The 27,715-nt window shown below is 35.2% G+C and overlaps 3 protein-coding genes across 4 annotated transcripts; all 3 read left to right on the forward strand.

Annotated features, from left to right (window-relative positions):
- The first annotated feature begins 1,340 nt into the window (after positions 1–1,340).
- Positions 1,341–2,303, forward strand: LOC121799802. Its single transcript, XM_042199285.1, has 5 exons — positions 1,341–1,423; positions 1,745–1,808; positions 1,928–1,978; positions 2,062–2,110; positions 2,194–2,303. Exons 1-5 carry the CDS (start codon positions 1,389–1,391, stop codon positions 2,301–2,303), a joined length of 309 nt encoding a protein of 102 aa, XP_042055219.1. The 5' UTR covers positions 1,341–1,388.
- A 5,181-nt stretch (positions 2,304–7,484) lies between these two features.
- On the forward strand, positions 7,485–10,264 carry LOC121801176 (zinc finger protein GAI-ASSOCIATED FACTOR 1-like). The gene is made up of 3 exons (XM_042200622.1): positions 7,485–8,263; positions 8,403–8,799; positions 9,118–10,264. The coding sequence occupies exons 1-3, from the start codon at positions 8,086–8,088 to the stop codon at positions 10,061–10,063; spliced, it is 1,521 nt and encodes a 506-aa protein (XP_042056556.1). The 5' UTR covers positions 7,485–8,085; the 3' UTR covers positions 10,064–10,264.
- Positions 10,265–15,804: 5,540 nt separating this feature from the next.
- On the forward strand, positions 15,805–22,244 carry LOC121797769 (beta-galactosidase 17-like). Of its 2 annotated transcripts, none has more exons than XM_042196479.1 (19): positions 15,805–16,048; positions 16,619–16,723; positions 16,974–17,169; positions 17,914–18,002; positions 18,402–18,482; positions 18,671–18,765; positions 19,034–19,104; positions 19,332–19,422; positions 19,523–19,640; positions 19,719–19,814; positions 19,897–19,945; positions 20,320–20,507; positions 20,596–20,667; positions 20,757–20,903; positions 21,037–21,087; positions 21,292–21,439; positions 21,558–21,691; positions 21,808–21,877; positions 21,974–22,244. In XM_042196479.1, the coding sequence occupies exons 1-19, from the start codon at positions 15,917–15,919 to the stop codon at positions 22,003–22,005; spliced, it is 1,965 nt and encodes a 654-aa protein (XP_042052413.1). In that variant the 5' UTR covers positions 15,805–15,916; the 3' UTR covers positions 22,006–22,244. The 2 variants fall into 2 exon arrangements, with proteins under 2 accessions (XP_042052413.1, XP_042052412.1); XM_042196478.1 differs by having other exon boundaries at positions 15,806–16,048; positions 21,808–21,873.
- Positions 22,245–27,715: the final 5,471 nt, after the last annotated feature.

Genomic DNA, 27,715 nt, shown 5'->3' on the forward strand with positions numbered 1-27,715 from the left:
GCACAGTATACGGAGACCTTCTCCTTAGCGGACTTGGGTTTTGATATGAACGAGGTTTCGGAAACTCTCATTCAAAGCCAGGGAGTAGGGCGGGGTAAGAAGAAGGGCAAGGCCAAGAAGGTCGGCGAGTCGTCGCAGCCGGAGGCGGAAATCCGGGGCCGGAGGAAGTGGACGGACGCGGAGAACGTTGCGGTTGCCAAGGCGTGGGTGAGTGTCTGCGACGATCCTCTCGTTTCGAACAACCAGAGGATCGTCAACTTGTGGGCCAAGGTAGCCGCAGCCTACAGGGCATTTTGCTCTGAAGGGAGACCGTGCACCGGGGAGGAGGTCTGGAAGTGCTGGGACCGAATCAGGTCTGGCGTCTCTCGATTTTCGGGTTTGTACGCCAACGCCCTCCGCATGCAGACCAGTGGCCAAACAGAGGAAGACTGCAGGAGGATTGCGGAGAGAGCCTACCCCGATCCGCAGAAGAAGTACTATGAGTTCACCTACCGGAACTGCTACGTTGTGCTCAACGAGTCGAAGAAATTCCGGGCAGGCGTCGACGCTGGCTGGCCGAAGAGGCAGAAACTGAACTATACCGGAGATTATAGCGGCAGCAGCGGTGGTTCGACAGACCTCCCCGAGACGGCCCAGGAGTTCCCGACTCCTCGTTCGTTCGGTCGCCGACCTCGCTCGGTTGGCCAAAGGCGGGCGCAACAGGTTGCGGGGGGGGGGGCACCCCGAGTTCCCAGGGGGTCCATTCGACATCCCCCCTCGGCAGGTCTATCGAGGAGTTCAAATTCTTCGCGCGCCAACAAACGCGCGCTCAAATGGTGAAGACCTTAGCCGACTTCCAAGCGGCGGTGGACCCCGAGGTGAAGGATTTTCTTCGTGTATTGCTCCAGAGCCAGCGTGAAGAATTGGAGGCGATGAGGAGGGACACCGGCGGGAATAGCCGCGGCGTAGGTGGCGACGGAGGCGGCAGCGACGACGGTGAAGAAGCGCTGGGCGACGACGGAGACGAGGACGGCGGCGAGGAGTGATTTTGTTTTACTTTTTTAAATTAATGCACTTTTTAATTTTTGTACTTTTTTTAAAATTATTGTACTTTTTTTTAAAATTAATGTACCTTTTAAGTTTTAATATTATTATTCGAATTTTCCGTATTTGTCTTGTAAATTAAATTCCGTATGTTGATACGAGTGTAAATTAAATTATATAATTGTTATTAGTGATGTGGATAGGTAGTGTGAAGGCTATGTGAGGGCTATATGATGTCCAGTTGATGTGGCAAGCTGATGTGGCAGGAGAATTGTAGTGCTGATGATGTAGCAGTGTGAAGGCTATGTGAGGGCTATTTGACGTCCAGTCTTACTGGAGATGCTCGAATTCACTGTGTGAATATTATGTGCACGTTCACTCATAATTGTTTACAAAATCAGTAGGTCCTGTCTGCCTTACTTGGCCATATCATCCGAACATTATAAGATTTCACAGCCTCATTGACACATCAGCTCGTAATCATATAAACAGTTTTCTCTTTGGCTTGGCTACATTTAGCTTACAATAAATGCACATTCTCGGGCTCTGCCTCTAATATTCCTTTATCCTTCTGTACCTTTATCTTGCAGTTTACACCTTTACCAGTTTGGCATGGTCGTGGCTATCGTTCTTTGGGTTTTCGATTTGGCAATATCTGTTACTTTGCACCACCCGACTGAATGTTCCTCTGGGATCTTATCTTTCTTCTTTGTGCTTGCAGTGACGTCAGTGATATACCAGAAGAGACTTATCCTCTTCTCAGTAACTGCGAACTCCTTATTATGGTCTCTATCTCTCTGTAAATATATATGCATACATGCATATGCACATATAGCCACCAGTGATTCTTTCATGCAAATGATGAGAGTAACTCAATCATTAACTTGTCCGTTTCTTCATTTAGGACGCACTAAGACCAGATCGATCTTCTTCAACTCATTTCGGGCTTCCAAGAGTAAGTCATATGTTTACAATAGTATGCTGTCACCTTTTGAGTGATCTCTTACTTATCTCATAAATACGCCTAAAATTTCTAAGGCACTGGACGAAGTTAGGAAAATCCGACCAAAAAGAACACTGTTCACTGGTGTGCTCACTATACTACATTGGCTCTAGTCTCTACACATGCTCTGATACTTGTATGATAATACTCTTTTCGCGTATCTGAAGGTATGATGCACCTGATGGATCACGACAAAATAAACGAGGATCTCATGAAGTTCAAGGAGACGGACATGGAATTGAGCTACGATGGGCTTCGTGTTCCAGTAACTCTATAGCCTCTCTCAAAGTTATATCATTCAACATGAAGTCCATTTTTGTTTTGTGAATCTCTCTTTCATACATAACTATTTTTTTGTGCTGCTGTATTTAGTTTAAGCAGTGAGATTAGAAGAAGCTGAAATTGAGAAAAAAAGACCAGTTTCTTCATTTTAGATTCTACCTCAGTTGCAGATCCTTGTTAGGGAATCATTAATTTATAAAGATTTAGAACTCCTTGATTTATTTAGTTGGAATAATTGTTTGACACTTATTCAATTAGGGATGTCTGTTCAAACCGGACCCCGACCGAAACTGCCACTCACCAGCTGAACCAGAACTAGTATATCAGTTATACTGGTCTGGTTCCGATTCCAAATTTTCGGAACTGAAACCAGCGGTTAATTGTTAATTTTGGTCCAAATATGGGAAAACCATCGGAAAAAGCAGCCCAAAATCCGCGCTTTTGAGCCAAAACTGTTAAAACTGTTCAAATTGGATGCCAGTTGAAACTGAACTAGCAGTTCCGATTAGGAACTGATATATTGGTTATACGGTTCTGATTTTGGAACTGGAACCACCTCTCACAGGCTAAACTGTAATTGACCTATCGATTACTGGTTCGGTTCCGGTTTCAGAATTTTGGAGCATTAGCCAGCGGCTGGCCCAAAACTGTGAAAACCGGCATTTTGAATTGAAATTGTCATTCCCTTTCCCGGGCCAGTTACGGTTTCACTTTTTTGGAACCGGAATTGCCAATTTTTGAACCGGCGACGTCCCGGCATGGTGGCACCGTTTTGATTTCTTTTTCATTAGTTACAGCATACCTAAAATGCTAATTAGATTGATCAAATATATAATTGAAAGAGTGATTGTGAATGATATAGTTTGTCACACAAACATGTACTCCTACCTATCAAATAAATATATATCCACAAAGAATCAATTTTTGAATGGTCTTGAATATGACGTGGCAATAATTTTCGAATTTTTCTAAAAATAAAATATTCATAAAGCATGCTTTGCCGGCACTAGAGTTGGCAAGTGGCCCGGCCCAGCCCGGGCCCAGGCATGCCAAGGCCCGCCAACATTGAGGCCCAGACCAGGCCCATATCTGAGACGGGCTGGGCCGGGCCTTTTCTAATTTTGCTAAGTCCGGCCCAGCCCAGGCCCACTTTCCAAGTGAGCCCGGGCTGGGCTGGGCTTTTTTTTCAAATTTTTTGTTTTTGTATTTTAAAGATATCATAAATGTATTATATCCAAAAATAAAATATATAGCTTGTATTTATATCTCATTAACTAAATCTAAATTTAAATAATGTGTTTAAGTTCATTATTGACTTTGTATTAATAATATTTTTCATGTTCTTTATTCTATTTAAAAGTAAGTGTATAACTAAAGGAATAACCAATATTGTTAGTTTTGTTAGTAGATGATGGCATATGGGTTGATGTTGTATTTTTAAAACTATAAGTATATGAACTAACTAACAAATTTAAAGAATTATATAATAATTCATCAAATATTAAGGTTTGAATACGTATTATTCTTAAAGTTAAACTTCAGAACCATCTTTTTTACATCTTGGATAAAACAATATAAGAAAAAAATTAGATGTAGTCGAGATTGAATGTTGCATAGTTGGAAACTTATGTTGATATTAAACTATTACTGTTTGAGCCCGTTCGGAGACTTCCAAAAAATTGGAATAATATAGACAAAATTAACATGTCTCGTGCACAAAACGACATGCATAAATAGAAAAACATACTATTATTAGTGATTAATCACCTAATTACATTAAAAAACTAATTATATAAAAGGTAGGCCTCTGATGGGCCCGAACTGGGCTTCAGATGGTCCTGGGCCTGGGTTTATAAAATGGCCAAATTGGAGCCCATCTCAAGGAATGAGCCCAGCCCAGACCCGCTTCGTTTAACTGGTGGACCGAGCCTGGGCCGAGCTAGGCCGGGCCAGCCCTGGCCCAGTTGACAACTCTAGCTGGCACTATGCAAGAAACAGATCTAGCATATACTTTTTTAGTACATGTGGATTTCATTTTCTCGTGTCCTGTTATTTTTGTCTCTTGTAAGTGTCCCTTCCAAATATTAATACAACTCATAACAATCTTGTAACGGAAATTTGTTAGTATTAATATATTGAGATTTATTTAATCTCTATCTTATTTTAGGTCCACTTATTTCTTCAATCAATTATTGTGCCTGGACCCTGTAAATTTTTTGCCCCCACCTCGTCCTTACTGCCATTGACTTTTATTTGTTACTATAATTTTCATGACTTTTAATCAGTTATTTTTATTAAATTCTTGATCCACACCCATCGGGTCAAATTTAGAGGATATGAGTAATTATGGAGGAACATGGCAAATTTCAATCTAGTTTGATTTGGATAAGTTTATTCACACGAATCTTCCCAATTCTTAAAAATTTGATTTTTCTAGATTTGGTTTTACTTTTTGGCCAAAGCAACCAAGTATATTCATGAAATAATTATTAATTTCCAAAACCAAAATCTTGATGTATGTGAAGTAGCATTTTTATGATTAGCAAAATGTGCAATAATCTATAGATCACACAAAAGAGGTAATCACATTTAAAAATTAGATTTACAAGTTCAACATAAAATTATAGAATTCTTCGCCCCCACAAAAATATAGATTGGTGTATTATTTTTGTCCTTTCGATATAGACTAATAATATTACTATAAAGTTAATATGTGTTTAATTTTTTGTTTCCATTTGATGCTATAATAAATGCATTTTTGGCCTTACTCATTAGCCCATTAATAAGACATGGGCATACGTAACATTACCTAAAAAAACTTAACAAACTCTTTTTTATGAGGGGGTAATGTTTTAACTCCAAAATATTTCTATGAATATATAAGTGTAGTTATATAAATTATTTATACAATATCTCTAATTTGTTTATCTAAATAAAAAGTGGAACACCCCTCAATAATTTCACAGATCTATCACTGAAATAGAGGTAGAATTTTAGAAGGATAAGAATTGTGGTATTTCAATTGTTGAAGCAAAGATGTCACATTGGTTGATATGTCTCCTTATAATAGAAAGCTAATTATTTCTTCTCATATAAATAACAAACCATAAATAAAATTATTGATTGGACTCTACTTGAAGAAAAAGTAGAGTAACAAATTCATAAGAACCACACAAACAAAAACATATTACATATATATCCAAATAATTAGTTAGCTATATAGGGGAGCGTTATTCTCCTATTCATCCCTTAGATCCTTTATTCTTTTTAATATGGGCCGTTAGATCTCATTCATCAACGATCCAGATGATCTGCATTATTACACTATAATGGTGCATTATTAGTCGGTGTGCATTATTCAACTGAAAATCTGCATTATTACACTATAATGGTGCATTATTAGTCGATGTGCATTATTCAATGGAAAATCTGCATTATTAAATGACACGTGGCACTAATCTAACCGTCGGATGACAAAATCGTGGGGCTGAGATCAAGAAGGAAAAATGAGAAAATATGCAAAAAGGAAATGAATATATCCCTATATATATATATGGCTAAGAGAGAAAGCATACATTTAATTATTTAAGTGATCATATTATAATATGGGAGATGAGCTGGAAGAGCATGTTGATACTTGGGTTCAACAATATCCCCATTTCAAAAAACCAAGTCACTGAAGAATAAAAACAGGATAGTGACAAAACAAGTATATTATTTTTATTTTACATCTTCACTATAATATTATGCATCAATCAACACTATTAAAATTGTACATCAACAACTAGAAAGGTGCCAGTTATATGTAATTTACAATGTATATACTCCATGTATTTTTTATTAACTTTAGACAGATAAAATACAATTTAGATTGACAGGCATTGTTATGTCCAATGCTTTTATGTAGTAGTTGTACAAGTAGGACCAAAAACATATTAATAATTTGATTCTGACTTAACCTAATATATACAAGAAAAAGAACTTCAAATGTCCTAATATATCTCACGTCTCCATATCTCAAATTTTGATTGAACTTGATTTATTTGATAATAACTATTTTCGTTATTTCATTATTAATGACTCGTTATTAGACCGATCGATACCATTGCTTGTCTTGTTGGCCTTTGAAATTACTGTCGTTCCCAATGTGAGGTAGCTCTGCCCAAACTCTTAATTTATTGGATTTTAACGGTTGTTTATTCGTTTATTTGTCCGCTATCAATTATCGGCAAAGACAGTCACATCGTCCCTGCCTTCCGAAGTTAAAAACAACCTTCTTCAATGTGTCTAGTCCCACAAATTATGTGTCCTAGATCCGCAATCGGAAGACAGACAATAAGATAATATGATTCGATTAGAGTAATGAATTAGGGCATGAACAAACGTGTATGTTTTGTCAAGGAGTGGAAATAATTATAACCCCTTTTTAAGGCATGGGCTTTATAGCCAAAGAAGAGATTAATCAATGACTCAATCATGTAGAATTGTAAAAAAACTAAGTAAAGCAGAAAAGGGTCTACTTTAAAGACTTGGTTTACTGTGAAAAAAAAAAGATTTTACAATTATACAATATGAAAGTCTCCATCTTTGTCTACAAAATGAACTCTTTTTATAATCATGGTGGGCTCTTTTTGGAGTTACTTTTTTACAATATGTGCGAAAGGCGGTGGATGATGGGAAAGTGATTTATCATTTTCCTTTTTAAATTATTTTTCAAAATTTGAATAATGTAAAGCAAATATAAGTGTGGCGTAAAGAAAGGACTAATAATCATTTAAATTACAAATTTTAGTCAATTTTATAAATTTTAAAACCAAATAAGTATTCAATTATTAAAGTTTCAATTTTTCTAGTTTTTCCATTTATGTGATGATTTTTAAAATGACTTATTTTGATAGAAATGGGTTATTTATCTTATTTTTTCTTATTTCAATGAAATAATATTGTTCATAATATAAAAACTTATTGTTAATGAGAGAAAAGTTAAGGTTTTATAATTTAGTAATATTTTAATTTTAAATATTACATGTGATTAACAAAATTTTAATTAAGTTTCATAATCTAAATAGTTAGATTATTTTTTATCATTTCAATGGGGTTTTGGAGAAGAGAACAAAAGTAGACAGAAAGTGCACGTCAGAGTTAGCCGTAGGGGATGTGTATTTTTTTGAGGTGATCCTTTCTTTCTCATCCACACCATCTCTGCGTTTTCTCTCTCTTCAAAAACACACAGAAAAAGAGAGATGAGGAAAGAGAAATAGTAGTGTTTGTAGAAGAAGACTACTCTCTCTCTCACTCTCTTGTTTTGTTCTTACATGCATGCCTATAATTGGATTTTCTTGATTTTAGAACAAAAAATCCCATTGCAAAATCTGCAAAGAGGTAGTAGTGTCTGCAGAGCTCCTTCACTCTCTCTCTCTCCAACCAAAAAGTTGTTTTGTGGGGTGAAGCCAAAGAAGAAGAAGAAGCCATAATCAAGGAAGAGGCAGTTGAAGCTTCTTGATGAGAGAGAGAAGCAAGCAACAAACCAAAAAAAGAGGCAAAATACCAAACCTTTGAGCAACAATCACTTTGTCCATTTTTCACCTACTTTCATTTAGCCTTTCTCTACTACTTAGGTCAGTGTATTTTTTTGTCTTCAGATCTCGAAAATCCCTGTCTTATTCCCAAACCACAACGTAGTTAAAGATCTGTCTCCTCTCCCCTCTTCCCATGTTGCAAGATTAATTTTTTTCTCTCTCTCATCATCATCCCTCTCATCCCAAACTGCAAAAAGAATGATGAAAATCTCAGCTATCCAAGAAGAGAACATCTCCAACCTCACCACCGCCTCCACCGACGCCAGCGCCGCCTCCTCCACCGGCGGCGAAATGTACCCGCTGCCGTATTTCCCGGCGCCAACCACCGCCCCTCCTCCGCCCGCCAAGAAAAAGAGAAGCCAGCCAGGCCATCCAGGTAAAAATCAAATCTTTCACTACCCATTTCATCAAATCTTCAAAAAGTCAAGATCTTTCCACAACCCATTTCATCAAATCTTCAAAAAACTCAAGAATTCATCATAAAAATCAAATCTTGATATTTTTTTCCCTCACAGACCCTGGCTCAGATGTGATCTCTCTCTCTCCAAGAACGCTCATGGCGACGAACAGATTCGTGTGTGAAATATGCAGCAAAGGGTTTCAGAGGGACCAGAACCTGCAGCTGCACAGGAGAGGCCACAATCTGCCATGGAAGCTGAAGCAGAGAAGCAGCAAGGATGTGAAGAAGAAGGTCTATGTCTGCCCCGAGACAAGCTGCGTCCACCACGACCCATCGAGGGCGTTGGGAGATCTCACAGGAATCAAGAAACACTTTTGCAGAAAACATGGGGAGAAGAAATGGAAATGTGACAAGTGCTCGAAGAAGTATGCAGTTCAATCCGATTGGAAAGCTCACTCCAAAACATGTGGCACTAGGGAATACAGATGTGACTGTGGCACCCTTTTTTCAAGGTAAATTTACTCATTAGTTAAGTTCAAGATTTAATCTTTATTAGTAGTAGTTAGTTAATCTTAATTTGGTGTTGATTGGAGCTAAATTTTCTTGAATTTTCTGAGATTTGATTATTTAGATGGGTTTTTTTCAAAATTCAAACTTGAGAATTATGCTTAATTGTTTTTTCTTTAATCCCACCATATCACTGTTGGAAGAGTCAGAAAACAGTCATACATGACACACACAACAATATAGTAATAGAAACTATATTTATTTAATTTAAAATTTTCAGTGTGTTTTCTCTAAACCTGACATGCAACATTATCTTTCATCAGGAGAGACAGCTTCATCACACACAGAGCCTTCTGTGATGCTCTAGCAGAAGAGAGTGCAAAGTCCATCACCCCCACCCCTACCACCCCCACTATCCCAACCCAAAATGCTCCAAATTCATTTTCCCACCACATTAATCTGCAGCAGATTCAGTCCCAATTCAGCAATGCACAACAACAACTCCCATTCCCAATCAAGAAAGAGAACCAACCCTTCACCCTCAGGCCACCATGGCTCCCCCCACCCCCCATAGACCTCACCACCCCCTCCTCCATCTTCCAAGATTTCCAAGAAAACACCCAAAACCCTAACCCTAGCACCACCACCAGCATGGGCCCCACCACCAGCCTCAACCACGCCTTCCACCACTACCACCTCCACCACCCACCTCCTCACATCTCAGCCACTGCATTGCTGCAGAGAGCAGCAGAGATGGGCTCCAAAAGCAGCACCACCCCAACCCCAACCCGGCCCCACCACCCTCACGTGCCTGCTGGTGAATCCCCAGCATCTGGCTTCGGCCTAAAGCTGGCCTCACGTGACCAGTTCATCAATGACTTGCCTCCATTCGGCAATAAAGCTGCCACCTCTTCTTCCCCTTCCATGCTCCATCACGATATGATGATGATCAACACCTCCGGATTCCACCCCCACAATCAAGACTCAACCTTTCAAGACGATGACTTGTCCTTTGCTGGGATGTTAAACAACAACACCTCCCCTTCCAATCCCAAAAGGGTCGACGAAAGTTTGGATTTTGATGCCACCCTCAATCAATTCAGCGCCTCCAATGGCGGAAATCACGATGATCGGACTACGAGGGATTTTCTAGGGTTAAGGCCATTGTCTCAAAGCGACATTCTAAGCTTCGCAGGCTTGAGTAATTGCATCAATACCACTTCTTGTGGTGAGCATCAGAGCCAATCTCAAAGATCTTGGCAAGGTTAGAGCTTTGGTGGGTTGATCAGATTAGAATCTTGAAAATCTTGCTTAATGTATCTCCATGGCATGGTTTAATTAGTTTGTTACTCACTCTCCTTGAAGAGAAAGAGCTACTTTTCACAAAAATGTTTGAAACCCTAAAGGTGTAATATTTTGCTACAAGATCATTAAATGAAGTGAATTAGAGAATTGAGTACTTGAAATTAATTGTGTGTGGAATGTATTGAATGCTTATTTATGTAAGCATTTATAGCTAGTATTGAATTGTGCCTATGATTTAAATTGAATGCTTTGGACCAAACATGAATGAGTCCATCTTTTCCAGCACTCCTCCCTAAATTGATCGTATGATTTGGGAAAACTTAAATTATATGTCTGTCATATGGAATCAACCCATATTTGGGATGGTGACATACCTATCTACATGTGTGTGTGTCATATATTATAATTTAAATAATTTTCTAATAGTGGCGTTTTCTGTCTGAAAAAGATGTTCTTCCTCCAATGTCACTCTTGGGAAGATAAAAAAAATGTTTTTTGCCCATGCCAATAATGTTAAATTGTGGTTTTCTTCAATTATAAATATTATGTTGTTTGGGTAGCCGAAATGTTTATTAGTCTATAGTTTTTCAAGGCATGAGTATTTTTTTACTATTTACTTTAATTTATATTATCAACTTACACAACTCCTACAATAGAATATAAAGATCGTTTTGTGTTATAATAGCACATTTTGATTGCCATATACCTAAATACATTAATTAATTAGGTCCAATACTAAATGCACACTCACTCAAATATGGATGGGGAAATCATTAATCAATTAATTCATATACATGATTACTTAATTAAACGTTACATGCATGTTTGTTTGAAATTTCGAACCTTGTCTTGTGAAATAGGTCAACATGTGAAACACTAGCTGTATATATCAAATCTAGATATGGTCAACATGTGAAACACTAGCTGTATGTATCAAATCTAGAGATGGTCAACATGTTACATATGTACCTACATTATTTGTGTGTGTATGTGTGTGTGTGTGTGTTGTGTGTGAGAGGAAGATAGTATACAACTATACATGGGAGTACAAAAGCATAGGATTCTTTTCTGAGATGAAAAAGATTCTTGAAATATGAAAGTTGAAAACATTGCATCGTGTATTTTGTTAAGAGATTGCAGAGAAAATAGGTAGTCAATCCCAAGATTGCCCCCTATCAAAAGCTGTTCTTCCTCAATTATTTTTTCCCAACTAAAATAAATAAATTAAGTATGCATGAGTTAGTTTAGCTATGTCAATGTCTTTTATAACCCTATAGATCTCTACCACCTCTTCTATTTAATGAAGTATAGTATATAGAGGTTTAACGATTTTAATCGAATAATTAAATAGACAAGAATTAATAATTTAGTTTATCTGTCGTAGTTTGAGTGTTTGACTCGCATTTAATTGAGTTACGCTATTTAATTGTTCAAGGCCTTAAGTTTTAAAACGGAAATAAGAAACAAAAATGTATACTAGTAGTAATTAATTAACATTTGAGCTAGTCAAGTAGAGTGAATTACGAGAATTGAAAAGCCAATGAAATACAAATATCCGTTAGTTGTCGTGAAGTTGGTCGAGGCCACAATTTATTTAATCTTTGGCATTACTTGAAAAATAATAAAAATTGTCAAACCTAAATAAAATATTTCATTGTTCATGATTTTATCATACATACTTAATAGGATCCAGCTCCAATAATAGGACTCCATACGGAGTATATAATTATGCGGAATTTACCAATCTTTTTTTTATTATCGTAAATTTGCATTTCTTTAAAAATAAAGATAATATAATATCAAATCAAATCACAATGAGAATATACCAACATTTTCTTAGGAAAGTCAAGCATGCTATCTTAGAAAAATAATATTATGCTACATATCAAGTAGTTCACACCCCTAGCTAGAAAATATCCTTAATTTCATGTTAGTACATAATTAGTGTCATAATCTCGTGTGGACTATTTTGTGCGCAGAAAAAAGTGACATTTAATTGGCTAAACTGATTGGGATCAATAATAATTTAAGTTGGTTCAAATACAAGTAATTTTTATAAATTCTATTCATATGCTATAGTCATAGGGTTATAGTATAATAGTATAAGGTGATTATAATTTATAAATCAGACTATAAAGTGATTAATCCCGTATATATGGGATTACACACTAGGGTTGATGCTCACATAATAAATAACTAGTGAGAATTTCATTAAACAAGCACATTCCATATATTGTGTTTAATTATGTTTATATTATCATCTAATCACACATTATCAGCATGGTGCTGATTTGAAATAGTCCCAATCAACGATGAGATATGGCCAATTAATTATTAAAGATAATGAAATTTATAAATGTAGGTTTCGTAGCCAAAAAAAAAAAGAAAAGAAAAGGTTCACATGCAAAATTTAGTAGGTGGGAGCAAGCTTAGCTAGAACGAAAGTGACATGCCATAGGCCCATTGTATTGTCACTATAATTTACTAGCCTTATCCCCCCCAATTTTATAGCCATTCGAAATATATTTCATTTTATAGTCGTATATACTTTTATCTATAATTTTCATTATAGTTTTAAATACTCTTGTGTTGTGAGTCTAATATACTAGTTATTTTGTGTAAATAATACTTGAATAAATCGATATTGAATTAACGGGGGAAATGTTTCTGGTGCCGGAAAATAAAATTAGACATTTTTGGTGACATGTTTAGATAAAAAGAGATATACGTTATATTTTTTTTCCATGAATGGAGAATTATATATTATCCTTTGAGAAATGATATGTTTGATTCTATGCAAGAATATACTAGAAGAAATTGAAAATTCATCCCATTGTATTTTCATCTTATCCATATCTCATATTTTATCTAGTGCATATGCAATATGAGAGTAATATTATGCTACATATTTTATGCGAGAACTATTTGTTTGTAGTTAACTTGTGCTTATATATAGCTCCTTTCTCTATGATTTAAAATAAATTAATAATATGAATAATAATTTTTCTAATTATATAATCAAACTAAATTTATACAAATGTGGAATAAATGATAGTAGTGGTGTACGTAGGTTTTGTAGCATAGCATTTCTTTATAATATGGTATAATTATTGTTTACATATTATTAACAAAAATTTTATAGTTAATTATTTACCAATAAAATACGCATAATCATGGATTGACTTCCCCTAACTACTTTTGAGCTTAAATTTTGCTGCACGAGGGCACATCATTGGGAAGTTGAAACCATTGAATTTTAATAATAGTAGTAGGAATCTTTTACTTTTCGGGCAAGATAAAATTTGATGTCTTTTCCCCAAACATAATTTTGGGTGAGATAAAATTTGATGTCTTTTCCCCAAACATAATGAAAAAAGTATATTGAAATCAATCAAGCAACATTAATTATATACAGAAGCTATCTGGTTGTAGAATGACAATTTTATTAAAATTATACTCCTTATTTTTTATCTGCAACAAATTAAGTTTGATATGGGCTTATTGATTATTTGAAACTGATTCTTTGCAAGAACACAATGTGAATGAAATGGACATTCCACTGACTAATATTTACATGAACGAAATAGACAACAATAATAATAGTAGTATAGTAATATAAAAGTCGTAGTTTTTAAAAAACAACCATCATTATTAGTAGTAAGTAGTACTATTTTATTTTAATTATTTAATTGTATTACTCCTATTAATTATTGTTGCAGCTATTACTTTAATATCTCATTCTAATTATTATTTAATAATAATAAAATGATTTATTATTATTTTGTTACTATAATTTTTTATTACTATTATATCTCCTTAGTATTTATATGTATATACATATGTGTATAATTTAACATTGTTGGTATAATAAACTTTGCCATTCTTGATTATGTAAATACATATCATATCATATCATGAACCAATAATGAGGGAACATACATGTATCAACTAAATTGGAGTATTACTATCATTTTTTTTATTAATTTTTAGAGATGTCATGTAACTAATTGTTGTACATGCAAGAGGTGGCCGGTGGCCCCCTTCCCCCACTACATATATAGTAGTATAATACGTTTTGAATTTTAATTGTTCTTAATTGATTGTTACTATTGATAATCATCCTGATTGTCACATAATCTGCACGCCCACACTTTCAAATTATACAAAACTTGGGCGTTGTGATCTTTTCAAATGCAAAAAAAAATTGAATTTTGTTAAACTAGATTCATTATTTACATCGACTATAGTACTTACGGATTCTCGTACATTACCATTTTGTATTATATTTTTATAAAAAATATTTTTGCATACTTGCAATACCAACAAAGTGGCATGACATCACTATACAAACACCATGTATGTATTGAAATTGTGTGTATACCAATAATGAAAAGTTGACATATTTTACTATTATGGTATAATGAATAAAGATGGCAGGGAAATGGGATAAAAATGAATGGTTAATTTTTATTGCTAATCATGCTAATATTTGGGGTGGATTATATGTCAAGTATCCCATCCCTTTATGGTGAAAAAAAGAGGTGTACCTTGTTTGTTGAAAATGGTAAAGTACTCTTTCTTTAGTGCTTCACAATTCATCATAGTACTTTTTGTTCCAAACAAATCATTAATTTGGTGATACTATTCCCTATCACTTTCTATGTTGTCACAATATTATTAGTGCGTTTATTTGGAATGATAGATTAAATTGATGATTGCAGCAAAGAGAAAAAAAAAACGGCATCATGTGAGGGGGTTCAATCAGGGTACGCAGTAGTCCGTTAAGGGGGAGGCCCTAACCCACTGGCTGTCAGAAGCCTATCTCCCAAGGCCTCACACTTGTGAGTGAGAGATGGAAGCAACTACACGACAGCATTGGGATTCGAACCCAGGCTCATTGCAGCAAGATCTGCCCCTCCGTTGCCAACTGCGCTACGTCCCTGCGGGCTAGATTAAATTGATGATATATATATAGAGAGAGATTTAATGTTGAACAATCACATAACATAAATAAGTACATTAATTTACGAGTGTAGTTCAGTGGAAGAGACTCACTATATTTATTTGCAACTTAAATTCGAGTCAGTTATTCTGAACAAGATAAATGAATTATCGTATAATTAATCAAAATATTTGATAAATTAATAATTTGATATGACAAAAAGCCTAATTTACAGGGCCCAAATAAAATAAATTGGGCTATTTTTTTTAGACCAACCTACGTCTAAAAAGAGGAGTAAAAATTATGATGAAGCACAACTCTCTTGGATCAATTAATTAAGATTTTAAGTCACGTTAAATACCGAAACAAATGAGGACCCACATTAAAAAAACACAAATAAAATATCAACACTAATAAAACAAATAATTTTGTTTCATAATTTTAAAAATTTACGGTAAAAAAGTATGAATTTTAATTTTTTTTTCGCAATTTTTTCACCGGGTCTAATTTAAGTGAAATTATATTTAACGTCAAATCGAAAAAAAATTCTAGGATAACAAGACCACCCTTGATTTTTATCATATTTTCAACATAATTAACTTCACTATGTCATCTATTTCAAGCAGTGTGCTCAAAATTAATAATATGACATGAATATGGAATCAGAATACTATGAAGAAGTGAGATAATGTTTAAAATTGAAAATTGATGATTTTTACCTCTGTTTTTTTATTTGTGGGACGTCATTTAATCAGAAAAACGACATCTCGAGACCATAAAGCCCGGCCCGGTATAATAAAAGGAGTCGACTGTTCCGTACAACTGATCACATAACAGTAAAACTGGCAACTGGGCTTCATCATCGCTTCTCAAAAATGGCCAGAATTCGAAGCCTTAGGAGAGCTACCCCCTTGTTATTGACTTTCTTCATAGCCCTCTTCGTCTTGGGTGTTTTTGCTCCTCTGCCGTCGAGTTCTCATCATTCTTCCCAATTTCACTTGGATAGTGTAAGTTATCTGGGAAAAGATTCGTTTTTTTCTTTTTCACTCATTTGGCATATTTTAGTATGGTTGAGGTATTTGGTTTATGTTGTGATTTTTTGTAGTTTGATTGAGTGATGTGTAGTTATGAATTATGATCCAGAAAGTTTATTGGAGGAGCAGTATAATTAAAAGTTGAGGGTTGATTTCCAAAGTTGAAATTGAGGGATAGATGTAGCTAGATTGTCTCTGACTGTGTGGAGACATGAAACTATTTGGTGAATGTATGGAAGTCTATTGTAGTGTAATCATGTGCATTTTGCTCCTTATTGTGATAGCCTAGAAAGGGGAAGACTGGAGTTTCTGTTCATCGCCTTGGTGGGGGCTAAGTTTTGAGTGTTCAGATTTCGAAAAGATAATTTTCTTATTACTTGACATGGTGATGGGGGTTATTGTACACAATTCACACATAACACCTCGATAATTTGACAGTTTAAAAAAAATTAAAATTTTTTGGTTGGTTAGTGGAGATTCGAGCACTGCTTGTTTCAATGGCGTGAAGTGCTAATATGCTCTTAACATGCTATATTGTGACAGGGACACACACATAAGTTTGAGATTGCAGAGGACATGTTTTGGAGAGATGGGGAGCCATTCAGGATAATTGGAGGAGACTTGCATTATTTCCGAGTGCATCCTGAGGTGTGTAATGTTGCTATGGTTTTAGTAATTTTATTCAAATAGAGCCTTAGACCAAGCATCACGTGCTTGTACTTGGCATAAATTTGGGGTACTTTTAGTGTTTAGTAATATTTCCTAAAATATGTGAAATGGATAAGTTGAAAGGAGAGGAAGTATAATGATTTTCAGGAAACAGCTGCCATTGTAAATGGATATTTTTGGTCTCATGGTGGCATAGTAATCTGTAAATTTGTGTAAATAATGAGTTCAGTATTGGAGAGATCGACTGCTGAGAGCAAAGGCATTGGGGTTAAACACGATTCAAACTTATGTACCCTGGAACTTACATGAACCAAAACAAGGCCATCTGGTATTTGAGGGCATTGCAGACATAATTTCATATCTCGAGTTATGCAAGGAATTGGATTTGTTGGTTATGCTGCGTCCTGGGCCCTATATCTGTGGCGGTTAGTAAACTTTCATGTTGGTTTCAATAAGAGCTTATTTCTTGAAATCCTATTGAGTATTTGGATTTTGCATCTAATTCGAGTCTTTACTCAGCTGAAGGCTAAATCAACTTCCACGTATTCTGAAATGCTTGGATTATAGAATTTGGTGCTTTGTACTCTGGATGATTCAGTAACATTCATGCTGATAATTTTTGTGATTACAAATGATAAACTGCAAAATAGCATCTCTGGTTTTGCAAGTTATATGGGCATTTTATGCAGAATTTTACCGAGCATAGTTGATTATGGAATAATTGAAATTTGGAAGTGAGTACTTATCTAGCAACGGAAGAAGTACAGGATTTGATAAATCAGTATGTTTTTGTATGCGAATCAATTGCTTTAAACTCTATCTCTCTTTTGGCATTTTCTTACCATCAGCAAATATCCTCCGCTTCTAATTAATACTTGCATGAGTTTTCCATGTTGATCCTAGCTGGAAAAGGCCAAGTAAGACCATTATCGTGTGGTTGGAGTTTTCCCCTTTTTAAACCATCATTTTAAGATTCTCAGGTGGCAGATTTTGACCTTAATGTGTTCGCCCTTGTTGCATGAGTCCTCTCTTTGATTCCAAACACACATAATTTAAGCTCATTATCTGTCATATTTTTTATTAGCTAGGAATTGTGATGCAATTTTTTGCAAGCGGTTCTTTCTTTGATAATTCCTTCTACTTACCTTTCTTATTTTTTGTGGTCATAGAGTGGGATTTGGGTGGCTTCCCTGCATGGTTGCTTGCCGAAGAGCCTCCTATTAGATTAAGATCATCTGACCCTGCCTACCTTGGATTGGTATAATCTACTACTCTACATGCTTCATCAGCTGCAAACTAATCCTACTTGCTTAGACTGTTTTATTTATCTATAGATTTACTTTAGGCTTGCACCTAAAGGGAGTAGTGGGGTACTTTTACCTTGAATGTTCACTTACAAATTCATACAAAATGTAAAGCTAACCCATGCTAATATGATCCCAAAATATTAACAAGGTCAACTAAGTTAAATAATTGGATGAATATCATGTTGTTTCATTGTGCTTTGTATACGTACAACACTGAGAATACAAGAAACCCAGATTCAAATGCATGGGCTTCTCTAAATTCTCTCAATTGTCTAGCTACTGTAGAATACTTTTTTTCGGTGTTTACCATCCATTTGTTCAGTACTAGTTAATAGGAGTGTTTGATGCAGGTTGAGAAGTGGTGGGGAATCCTACTTCCGAAAGTGTCATCACTTCTTTACAGCAATGGTGGTCCGATTGTAATGGTCCAGGTAGGATAAAACTACGTTATGCCACAATGTTACTGGAATATTTAAACCAAGTACGTTTCTACTAGTATAAATAGTGAATGTTAATCAAAGTATATTGACATGACAATATGACATCAAACCAAACGATGTTACAATCTTCCTTTATTTGACTGCGTTGGTGTTGTTATCTAATTGCAAAGTTATAACAGATTGAAAATGAATTTGGTTCTTATGGAGACGACAAAGCTTACTTGCATTATCTGGTCAAACTAGCTAGGAGACACCTTGGAGATGATATAATACTGTAAGTCTAGTATTTACTGGTTGAGAAAACCGGGTTCATTTGTCCAGTTGATGTATTGAAATCATACATAACCTTTAGACCTTTGGTTCAATTTCAAACTAAAATGACTATAGGACATGTAGTTCTTTGTGACACTTTGAATTGCATTAGATGTCGAAAAGAGAGTAGTAACTTTTTCCTGCGTTGTCCTCTTTCTACATTGATCAAGAACTGACAACCTTCTTTTGTCTCTTCGCCGTCGCTTTGAAATTTCTGCTGTTGTTTGCAGGTATACTACTGATGGCGGTGAAAGGGTAAATCTGGAGAAAGGAACAATTCGAGGAGATGCTGTTTTCTCAGGTTAGACAATACGAGTTGTAGGGATAAGTCTCTGGTTTGCAACTTAGATATTGCTTCGTCTGTTACACCACTGACTATTCAAATTTCATTACACTGTGACTGTTTCAATGTAGTATAGCAATTATCAATAAAGGATAATTTTCAATGACTAACCATTGTTCCACATAATTTGTATATTGGATATACCTTTCAGAATACTTGAACTTCACATCTTTATTTATTTGCAGCGGTTGACTTCACCACCGGAGACGACCCATGGCCGAAATTCAAGCTGCAGAAAGAGTTCAATGCACCGGGGAAATCGCCTCCTCTGTCATCGTTAGTCTTTATGTTACTTCTCTCCCTAATTTTTACTTGACTCTACGTCGGCACCACTAAATATATCAATAATTTTTTGCGTGGTTGGTTATCGTTTCAGGGAGTTCTATACTGGTTGGCTTACACACTGGGGGGAGACTATTGCAACCTCCGGTGCAGTTTTTACTGCTGCCTACTTGGACAAGATTTTGGCAAAGAATGGATCCACTGTTCTCTATGTACGAAATTTCCCTCAACCTTCGTTTCTTGTATCTATTTGTTTCTGCTCAATGGATTCCATGTACTTGTGAATCTAGATGGCGCATGGTGGGACGAACTTTGGATTCTATAATGGTGCTAACACCGGAGATGATGAGTCGGCCTACAAGCCAGATCTTACATCCTATGATTACGTGGGGCAGATCATTACTCTGTTCTTTTCTTCTAAAAGTTCAGCAATCTCTTTCTTACTCCTCCTTCCTTGTGATTGACTAGGATGCACCAATAAGTGAATCGGGTGATGTGGACAATGCAAAGTACAAAGGTAATCTTACCATTACACGCTCTATTTAACGTCATTTCTTTTTTGTGGCCGTTAAATGTCTGAAATATTGCTAGCAGATGCAGCTTCTTCCTAGTGAAGATTTGAAATAAACGTCAATATCATGAAATGTTAAAAATTTCGACCGAGTGACTAAGCTTTCGTCAATTGCCTAGCTTTTTATAGTATAAAGCTATTTATCCTATCCGAAATCTTGGTAATGTTAAAAATTACAAAGAGACTTCTTTCCTTTGCATCCTTAACCATTTGAAGGCAAAGATAAAATTTTAGTTTCGTATACTGCTAGTGCTAGTGCTAGTGCACATAAGTGTTTACTGGTAATCTATCTTTTCAATATGGTTTCATATTGCTTGCAGCTTTGAGAAGTGTCATCGCAAAATATAGCCCTCAGCCTCTTGCTTCCGTCCCTTCCAACAATGATAAGGTAGCTTATGGGCGTATCAAGCTACATAAAAGCTCGTTTTTGTATGACACAACCAGGATGACAGACCTTGCTGATGCAGTAGAGTCTGAAAACCCGGTTTCAATGGAAACTATTGGACAGGTGATAAAAGTATAAAATATATTTTGTTTGTTCTTTCAAATGCTTAAGAAATGAATTATTACTACAAATTCCGGTTTAAATATTTCAGATGTTTGGCTTCGTGTCATATTCCTCATACTACACTCCACAAGGAAATGGAAGTGTGTTATCAATACCAAAGGTCATCATGTCGTATCAATAGCTACTAAACTTTCTTGGTTGTGTTTCATCGTAATTGCATTTCATACTGGTCTCGCCTCAAAACAACAGGTGCATGATAGAGCTCAAGTGTTTATTTCCTGTGCTGAAGATAGTGGGAGACGGCCAACGTACGTTGGTGTCATCACAAGATGGTCAAATAAACCCATTCATCTACCTTCCTTAACATGTGATTCGAAAAATCAACTGTTTATCTTGGTATGGATGCTTTCTTACCTTATTCGTTCGAAACTCCTTTTCCTTGCAACTCATATCAATTTGTCCACTTAAATCTACATAAATTTTAAACTTCATCGTCGTTGATAATGTCGGCTGTGTTTTCCTCATATAGGTTGAAAACATGGGTCGCTTGAATTATGGGCCTTACATATTTGACAGAAAGGTAAATGTACTCTTCCTTTATGGCGTCTTGGAATTTACTCTACCACTGAGTTATATCTCTTCCTTGTCGCCGTCTAGAAATAGAACTGATTAATCATAAGCCAAAAGGTCGAGAGACTGAACGACATTATTCTTGGAAAAGTTAGAGACAGGTCTTCTTTTCCCCTTCATAAATGTTAGTATATTCTTTTTTTTTTTGGCTCAGGGCATTTTGTCTCCTGTATATCTGGATGGAAGGCCTCTGCATAATTGGACAATGCTTCCCATTTCTCTTGAAAATGTCAATGAAGCCAGAGATATCAACCCCATCATTAACGATCCAATGACTCGGAAACGGTTAAAAGGCCAGAAGAGTAAGCTCTCATTATCCTTGTGTAATTCTATAGTAAGCTATGAAATGTCTTTCTTGAGCCTCCAACGTGAAATGTCCACTGATATTAGTGGTAGTAATATTTGGGTTGTGTTGTGCAGAGCTTGATCCGGAGCCAGCATTTTACAGCGGTCGCTTCAACATCACCAAAGTTGCAGACACATACATATCATTCAGAGGGTGGAGTAAAGGAATCGCTTTCGTGAATAAGATCATCATTGGGCGTTTTTGGCCGGTAAAAAAAAATTGTGCATTTGCTGTGTGATTTAAATCAATCACACAATTTGGATTTCATCTTTGTTTTGAAAGCTAATGCTAATGGCATTTTCCACCAAAACTTGAGTTTCGCAGAGTGTTGGACCGCAATGCAATCTTTATGTCCCAGCTCCAATTCTTCGGCAAGGAGAAAACATCGTGGTAGGTACATACACGATCGATGATTAGAATCAAGATTGCAATTTCTTTTGCAAACTTGTATTTTTGATTTGCAAACTTGTTGGGGTTTGTTTGTGATAAGGTTGTCTTGGAGCTGGAGTCGCCAAAGCTTGATCTCTCTGTGAGCTTCGTCGACTACCCAGATTTCACTTGTGTTTCAAAACCGAGAGGAAATCGCGTGCTTGCCTCGTGATAGATAGATAGATAGATAGAATTGAGATCTCATGTGTTTTTCTTATGTATATACTCTGTTTTACAGAGATTTTCTATCTTAACCGAAGCAAAATGTAATCCATCCTAACTAAACACAAATGCAAAAAAATCACTAAATATTATTTTTTGCATTTATTTTATTTGCGGCTGCATTTACATTTCATCGTTTTCTGTAGTAAGTATTTTGTTATATTTTCTATACGGGCGTCTTTTGAGTAATAGTGCATTATTATCTTAATTATATGGAATAATACTATTAATCATGTTTTGTGCATTTGTTTACGTTTGTTGGATGCATGTTGTATCTTGTATAGCCTAATTAAAATGGACTCATTCTTATCATTATATTATATAATTTTATTTGATAATCGGTATCTATATTTTTACTTTATTTTATTTGAGAATCGGTATCTATATTTTTACTTTGTTTTATTTTATACTGCAGTAGTAGTATTTTTTAACCTATGTTTATCTTAAGTACATTAACATTCATCTTAAATAAAAGAGTGAACTACAAAAAAGGTACCTAACGTTTCCATTTGTGTCACTGCAGGCCCCTAGGGAAAAAATACATTCACATGACCCTAACGTTAAACATAATCACAAATCGTGTTTTTTCGGTCTATATTGCCCTTAAGCCCTAAAAGGGCATTCCGGTCATTTCAGCTCACTGACGGCCTGCATGCGCTGCGCATTCTTCTTTCATGACGCGAGCGATTGGACATATTGTGCAGCGCCATTTCGTATTCTTCACTCCACATATACACTTAGAGCGAGAATTTGAAATCATTCGAAAATATTCACAATTTTCGGCTCTACAATTTACAATCTTTCCCTCCATGCCAATTCACTCCCACCTACCTACTCAGTATCTGTTGTAAACCCTCCCTTCGTCCTGTCTCTTGCATGAATGGCGCCAAAACGGAAGCGAGGTGGGACCGCCGGTGCTTCCTCCTCGCGAAATGGGGCTCAGCGTAAAAAACGTCCTGCACCATCGCCATTGCGTTCGCCATCGCCATCGCCATCGCCGCGTAGACATGTACCAGAGGTAATCGATGTGGATAAAGAGACTTGGGATGTCCGAGATCCTTAGGTTAGGTTTATTAAATTCTATTTTCTAATTTGGATTTTAGAGTAATAAATAAAATATGAACTCTTGGGGTTACATGGCCGTCAACTTCGATCGTTTGGTCTGACGAGCATGCGTTCAAATTTAACGACTATGTGAACATCATAACGAGGTTCGCTTTACATGTAACCATAAATTCGTGCACGTGCAAATTTCAAATTATTGAATGTGGCAATCTTCTTATTTTGAGTTATGCGTAATTTTGTGCTGATTTAGTGGGTTATGTGAGCCCTTCACCAATATTTAGCAAATACTATTTACATTATTAAAGCTAATATTTTTTCTTCTTCGAATTCTAAGAGTTTATTCAATTTCCCTTGAATCTTCTCTTTTCTCTTTTTCAGTGATACTTTCTTTATACAGGATGAAAATTTAATGAATAATGTACAATGTAGTTGAACTCAAATCATATACTACTACTAGGATTACAAATTAACAAAAATCAAATATGTTGAAATAAAAAATCAAGATAATTGACCAGAAATATGTTGAAAATATTTTCTTGCTTATATGTTTGTGACAATAGTGAAAATAAAAGTCAGAAACGTGATATGTTAATAATAAATTTGCATTTTTACCCTTTATTTATTGATGTCAGCCAAAAACAAACAAAATATGAACTGTCCAACCATTGAAATCTGAATTCATATTTGTTGCACAATTCAATTCATCCTCAACTAAATCAATATCCCCTTATAAGTCACAAAAAAACCTCATCATAAACATAGATCATATATACTTTTATCGCACAATAGCCCCTAAAAAATCAAAATTTTAACCCATATAACAAAAAAAAAAAATTTACCTCTTCATCTTCTTCAAATCTAAACAACCATATTTTGCTCACTTTTTCACCTAAAATAGTTCTTCTTCAAATCGTTGTAGATTTTCACCAATTGCAGCTTCATTGACTCATTCACTTTAATACAAACAAAAATCGATTTAGTTTTAATTGACTCATTGTATTATTTTTGGCCAACATAATTACATGAATAAATTATATATGTGAATATAAAATATGGTTTATGATCTTGAATTGACCTACAAATATAAATTAGCATCACACCCGTACAATTAGGGGTGCTTAAACGATTCTCCGATTCTCGGTTAACCGGAATCAAAACCAGAACCGGCCGGTTAATTGAGGAACCGAAAACGGAAAAAACGATTCCGGTACCAGGTCCAGCTTTTTAAATAAAACCGGTTCCGGTTCGGAACTGGAACCGACCGGTTCCGGTTCGGAAATGGAACCGACCGGTTCTGAACTGGAACCGACCGGTTCCTAACCGGGAACCGGATTATAATTCAATTTTGTTTTTTTATAATTTAATATACTAATAAATCTAATTTAACTTTATACTAACAAATTTATGTAACAATTCATTAACATACGATTTTAACCTGTTTGTGAATAATTTAGTAACTGTTCCGTTATAAACCAAAAAGTCACAACAAGATTAATTAGTATTGAAAATTCCAATGAATATTTGTTTCGCCAAAAAAAGGGAAAATGGAATTCAATTTTTAAACTCATTTTTTTTTAAAAATTGCTAAAGTTTAGAACTCCTATTTTTGTATTAAAAAATTGTTAACATAAAGTGGTCCGACCTACTACACTTGGCAGCACTCTTATCCATATATGAATATTATTGTATTGTTGGTTTTTAATTTTTTTGTATTTATTTGAATTTTTAGGTATTATTTGTTATATTTCTAGATGTTGGATTGTTATTTTTTTTAGTATTGAACTATTTAAAATTATAAATAAATTCAGATTAAAATTACACATCGGTTCCGGTTCGGAACCGGAATCGACCGGTTCTTAACCGGCCGGTTCCAGCTTGGAACCGATCGGTTCCGGTTCTAGGATTTATGAAAATTTAAAACGGGAACCGGCCGAATAAACAGGCCTGCATACAGTACAAGACACATTGTATTTCCTTGGATTTGACACATTGTATTTCCTTTCAATCCACGACATATTGTATTTTCTTCGACAATCTACAACTTTAGAAACACTAACACAACAAACTTTGATTACCTAAATAGTATCTATTCCAAAACCTTTCACTTCCCTCATTTGAACAAATTTTGAATTGAGGAAATAAAAATATGTAATCTTATTTTCACTCTTAATTTATTTTATTTTCATTTTAACTCTATAAACAATTTTATTTAATAAAAAATTAATTGTTTTAAGCTTAAATTTGGTCATGGGAGTATTATTAAATTACTACACAAATTATTATCTAATGAGGGGATCTACAACCATCATTAACTTAAGCTGAAATTAATGTTTCATCTCCCCACAACATAGGGCTCCACCTGATATTCACACAATCTCCACACTCTCCCGCGCCCTTTTCTAAAAAAAAAAGAAATGTAACATCTTTTATGGGACAAACTAAAAAGGAAAGTGTGACATCTATTATGGGACGGAGGGAGTAGTATATTTTAAAAACGGAGGGAAGTTTACAGAATAATGTACAATGTAGTGGAACTCAATCATATACTATAAATTATTCAAAAAATATTGAATATGAGGATTTACAGTTAATGCAGTGGCGGATCTAGGGGGCAGGAGGGGGCGGTCGCCCCCTCCGTGCGACTATTTTCCCCTTATCGGGACGTAAAATTACCATGTCCGCCCCCTCCGTTTGCCTCCGGCGTCACCCCGAACAACGAAAAGAATAGCCATGTCCTCACTCAATCAAGCTAATACTATATATTCCGCCCCCTCCGATTCCGGATCCTGGATCCGCCACTGAGTTAATGTATTTTAGTTTTCAAATCATATTGGAGTACAAATTATCTAGAAAAAAACCAAAGATATAGTAATCTTAATAGTAAATAATGAAATTCTTACATGAAGATTTGGTACTGCATTCATTAATTGTAATCTACGAAGCAATATAATAATATGGAATGAAGAGAAGGAATCGAAAAACAACCAAAAATATAGAATGACGTCATACATACCTTTTTGAATTATATAGCTATTTAAAAAATTTTAAATAAAATATACTTGGCTTAATAAGCCCAATAGATCACCAAAATCGGGTGGTATTTAGGAATTTTGAAGAAAAATATTAGAATCTTGAATTGGAAATGAGAAAGGAAGTATTTAAATTTATTTTTGGAAAGTTGGATTTAAAAAGGGATAAACCAAGCTTAAGACATATTGATTCTTTAAAAAACACACACAGAGATTGCACATAAAAGATATAATTCTTATGATAATGAAATATTGATTCTTTTAACAAGTTTTGTGTTATAATCACTAAATCAAACTGAAAAACAGACTTAAAGCTACGATATGTCTACTGCACCAGAATATCTACAAGGCAAATACAGTTATACCTTCTTCAATAAACAATTGCAAATCGATGCACATTTTCAATAACGTAACTACTGTATATCACTACAATAAATATTTTGTGTTTTGTGTCTATAATATAATCAAAGGACAACAAAGTCGAACGTTAAAAAATCACACAAAATTGGCAAAGAAAGTGCATTAGTATTATCTAAACTCGAATTCAACTTGATGAGGCAACTGGGATAGAAGTTGTTGCATATGGACCATATGAGCTTGTCCCTTAGTCTCACTCATATTTTCAGTACAAGTATTTATCTGTTGATATGCATTGCAACAAACTGAAATATAGGTCATCAGTTTGATGATATCGGTCGCACACGATCCTTGAAACTTTAGCATTTTGAGACGTTGGTGTGGGCAACCATAATCATGTGATGGTCCATAGTCATAAATTTGCTTATATACATATCTGTCTGGGCATCTTTCATGATCTTCAGATATATAAAACTGCATATATAAAAGAAATCATAAAATATTATTTGACGACCCTTTGAATTTACACTAGTAATATACCAACCTTGAACGTGAACATCTTAAGATGAGGACATGCAAATATTATAGATGTTATCGGCACAAGACAATGGTGCACATGGCGACGCGAAACTATAGGTTAGGCATATAAGGAAGCCCTTCCCTTAAATGAATCTGCCAAATTAAGAACAACCAGTAAACCATCATTAGCACCATCAACCATATAAATGACAGAATGTATTAACATACCAAATAATGCTAAAATTATTTTGCATAATTCACAAAGTGAATGAAATATAAAGAAAAAGTGAATTTATAAAAGACAAAAAAAGAGGTGAAATTTTTTTTATATAAAAACGAGACCAATTTTGATGGAGAACTAAAATGAAATAACAGAATTATTTTTCATCCACAAACACAAAACTTCATGATTTTCTAAGCAATTTTTCCCTAATTAATTTAGCTAGATTTCATAATTTTTCCGGCAATTTAGCATAAGTTATAGCACTATGAATATCATTAATTGTTTTTGAGTGAGAAACAACCATTTCATTTTGCAATGTAAAGGATCACAGACATGATCCACTTTCCACGCCATGTGATTATTTATATACTCCTTTATTAGGCCATCC

Source organism: Salvia splendens, chromosome 4, assembly GCF_004379255.2.
Source record: "Salvia splendens isolate huo1 chromosome 4, SspV2, whole genome shotgun sequence".
Classification (NCBI taxonomy): Eukaryota; Viridiplantae; Streptophyta; class Magnoliopsida; order Lamiales; family Lamiaceae; genus Salvia; species Salvia splendens.